We start from the raw sequence: 2,902 nt of genomic DNA, 5'->3' as shown, positions 1-2,902 counted from the left end.
TTTATTGGCACGTCTATTATTAGGCCTAGGGTGATATTGGGGAAAAGACAGCTTTCAGGTTCGTTAGACATATGTAAAAATCTGACTGGAATTTCCAAAAGTCTCGTTCACTTTTAAAGAACAGCACAATAGCGTCAATATGACGACATCAATCGACGTTTAGTGCTTCCCGTCAAACCCGACGAGCTGCTGTGTGGCTCACTGGCTGCCTCCTGAGCAACAGGTGCGGTTAGAAGTCATGATGCATTCAAGAACAATGGGAAATCAAAATCAAAATATAAAAAAATTGCATTACGTAAAGACTCATTTGTTACCTTTAATGCCTGGTGAAAGCAGTATAAAAAACAACCCGCCTCCAAAAAAAAAGTTAAATGGAGAACATTAACCGATTGTTCCGATCTGTAAGTGGATGTAAGTTGACAAGGCGCGCATTTTCCGTTGAACTATGGATTGAATTTGCATTTGTCGGAGTCGATGAACGCCTCCCAGACCCCGCCTCTCAACTTTGTCCTCCCTCTGTGTACTTTTCGTCTTCTAGCGTCTGGGTGTTAACTGCCAAGTTGAACTCTCCAAACAACAGGCCTTCGGTCAGAAGTGAAGGTCTTTTTTCCCCCGCTCTTCATACTCCCCAAAGTTTTTTTTTCCTCTCGGTACAGGTGGATTCTGCATCCGCAGTGGCAGCATGTCTCCTTCCACATCCCCCCGGTTCTTCACGGAGAGGGAGGTGACCCGCCACTGCACTAAGGACTCATGTTGGGTGCTACTCGGATCCCGGGTTTTCGACGTGACCGCCTTCTTGCGGATGCACCCGGGAGGGGAAGCGCTGATACTTAGCAGGTCGGGGAAAGACGTGAGCAGGGAGTTGGAGGGACCCCCGCATCGACACTCGGAAAACGCCCGACGGTGGATGGAACAATACTACATCGGAGAGTTGGACCGAGACAGCGACAACGACACAGGGGAGCTTCAGGTAAGCAGCAGCTGTCTCTTTAGCGCGAGCTTGGCTGACATCAGAAAAAAAAAAATCTTCAGTATAAGCCTGGCAGGTGCATTGTACATTTCCAGCCATGTTCCCCGAGTTACTTGTAGTTTAGCGACGTAAGCCCCCAACCTTTTACCTGCTTCCTTCATGCTTCATACTGACGTACTGAGAAAGACTGGTTTCGATAGGAATCGAAACCAGTCTTTCTCAACCTTTATTGACCCAAGGCGCATATTTGACATTAGTTTAAAAAAATAAATAAAATCTCGCAGTGAAGAGTGAATATGCAATGCACTTGAATTCACGTCTAGTGGAAGAGCATTTTATATATTCTGCATGCCACTCATAGGTCGCTGCATTGGCAGATTAATCAAGTACATTTTCAGAGCTATGAAGTGAAATTGAACCATTTCCAGCGATCCACCCGATGATCTTGCATCACACTCTAGTTGGGAATCACTGCTCCATACAAACTGGACCAGCCATTTAAAAATGCACTAAGCCCTAATAGAAATGTTAGCCCGTGAAGATAGTGACACGGTCTACCAGGATGTCAGTTGACAAGCTGTAACATGCACTCACCTGTACTGCCGCCTTTTTGGCAAAGTCATATACAGTATTACATTACTAGGCCAAATGTTCCCAATCTTGAGATGTCCCCTTGTTGTTATGTTGTAAAAACTACTCGATTCCCTACAAATCTGCCCATGTGAACGTATAGTTACAGGGTGCCAGATACGTGCCAAAGCCAGAGCTATAACAGGGTTCTTACAAATGCTTGATAAGTCGTGAAAAACACTGAATCTAAAACAAGGCCTTCATCTACATTAAAATGTCTTAAAATACGCTTTCAAAAAGTCTTACCAAACGTTCACGACCGATAAGTAGGATTTTATTATTTTAAATCGTCTCAAATCTTAAAATAAATTAACATCCACAAAAAAAAAAAAAAAAATACAAAATGACTCACGGTAAAATGACGCAATCATGAAAGTGGGACCAACATAATGATGTGCTTTTGCGCGGGACTTTTAAGAGTAGATGGACAACTCAAACAACTGTGTACAGCATGGGACATTGGGAACATTCGGAAGTTGGTCTTTAATTAAATTTCAAATTGAAATTAAAAAGCATTGAAAAGTCTTGACTTTGACTTTTGCCCTTACTTGTAGAAACCGTGTATTACCCCAAACCCCATGGCAGTTTTAGCCAATTAGAATTATGAAGGAAGTCATTGAAGGAGTTATTTCGGAATATAATGTTATGTTAGGAATGCTGTAATAAAAATGTACTAGCATAGTATGACAGCACTTTAGTACTAAGCGTACTAAAATAGAGTTTCTGTGGAAAAAGACCAATCAATAAACATCTTCGGCTTTCATTCTAATTTGAATAGCTGCACAAGTTTAAAATGCAGGTGATCTCGCACAGTGGACATAGTGCGTTTGATTAGCCAAGAAGCTACATGTTAGTAAATATGCTTCTTCAGCAGTTTTCCCCTCAGTTTTAAGTGATATGGCTTTTTCTTGGCAATAGTCACGAAAGGCATTCCAGGAGTATTTGTGTACAACAAATGAGTAAAAGTAAATTGGGGCAAGCAGGATGACAGGGCAAAATAACACCTGAAATGCTTGATCAATGATGACAAATTAGCAAAATGCCTTCTTAAATAGCCTAGCCTTCAGGTGCTTTTTTTAAAAATGTCATTTACTTAAGACACATGGCTTTAGTGGTCATTCCCGTGAGGCATTAGGGACTGTGTACCTGTTCTTCTCCTTTGCTTTGCTTTTATTGATTGTAAGGGAGTGGATGAGATGTTCGCGAAAGGAGACGCACAAGGAGGGATCTGGTTTGAAATGGCCAAAACGTCATTGAGGAGCAGGGAGGGGCACATAGGTGAACCATTGGTGGTGGTGGTGT

General features: G+C 42.2%; 1 protein-coding gene across 2 annotated transcripts in view; it reads left to right on the top strand.

The window, feature by feature from the left end:
* The first annotated feature begins 520 nt into the window (after positions 1 to 520).
* Positions 521 to 2,902, top strand: part of fa2h (fatty acid 2-hydroxylase) — a 32,205-nt gene continuing 29,823 nt past the window's right edge. The window contains exon 1 of one of the 2 annotated variants that reach the window (XM_019876939.1): positions 521 to 970. In XM_019876939.1, the coding sequence (XP_019732498.1) occupies positions 683 to 970 (288 nt within the window). In that variant the 5' untranslated portion in view covers positions 521 to 682. The remainder of the gene's footprint in view (positions 971 to 2,902) is intronic. The other variant, XM_019876938.1, reaches the window with a different exon arrangement.

The sequence above is a fragment of the Hippocampus comes genome, unplaced genomic scaffold, assembly GCF_001891065.2.
Source record: "Hippocampus comes isolate QL1 unplaced genomic scaffold, H_comes_QL1_v1.1 scaffold110, whole genome shotgun sequence".
Lineage (NCBI taxonomy): Eukaryota > Metazoa > Chordata > Actinopteri > Syngnathiformes > Syngnathidae > Hippocampus > Hippocampus comes.
The sequence above is the reverse complement of the archived record's forward strand: the minus strand, read 5'-3'. Positions and strand labels throughout refer to the sequence as shown.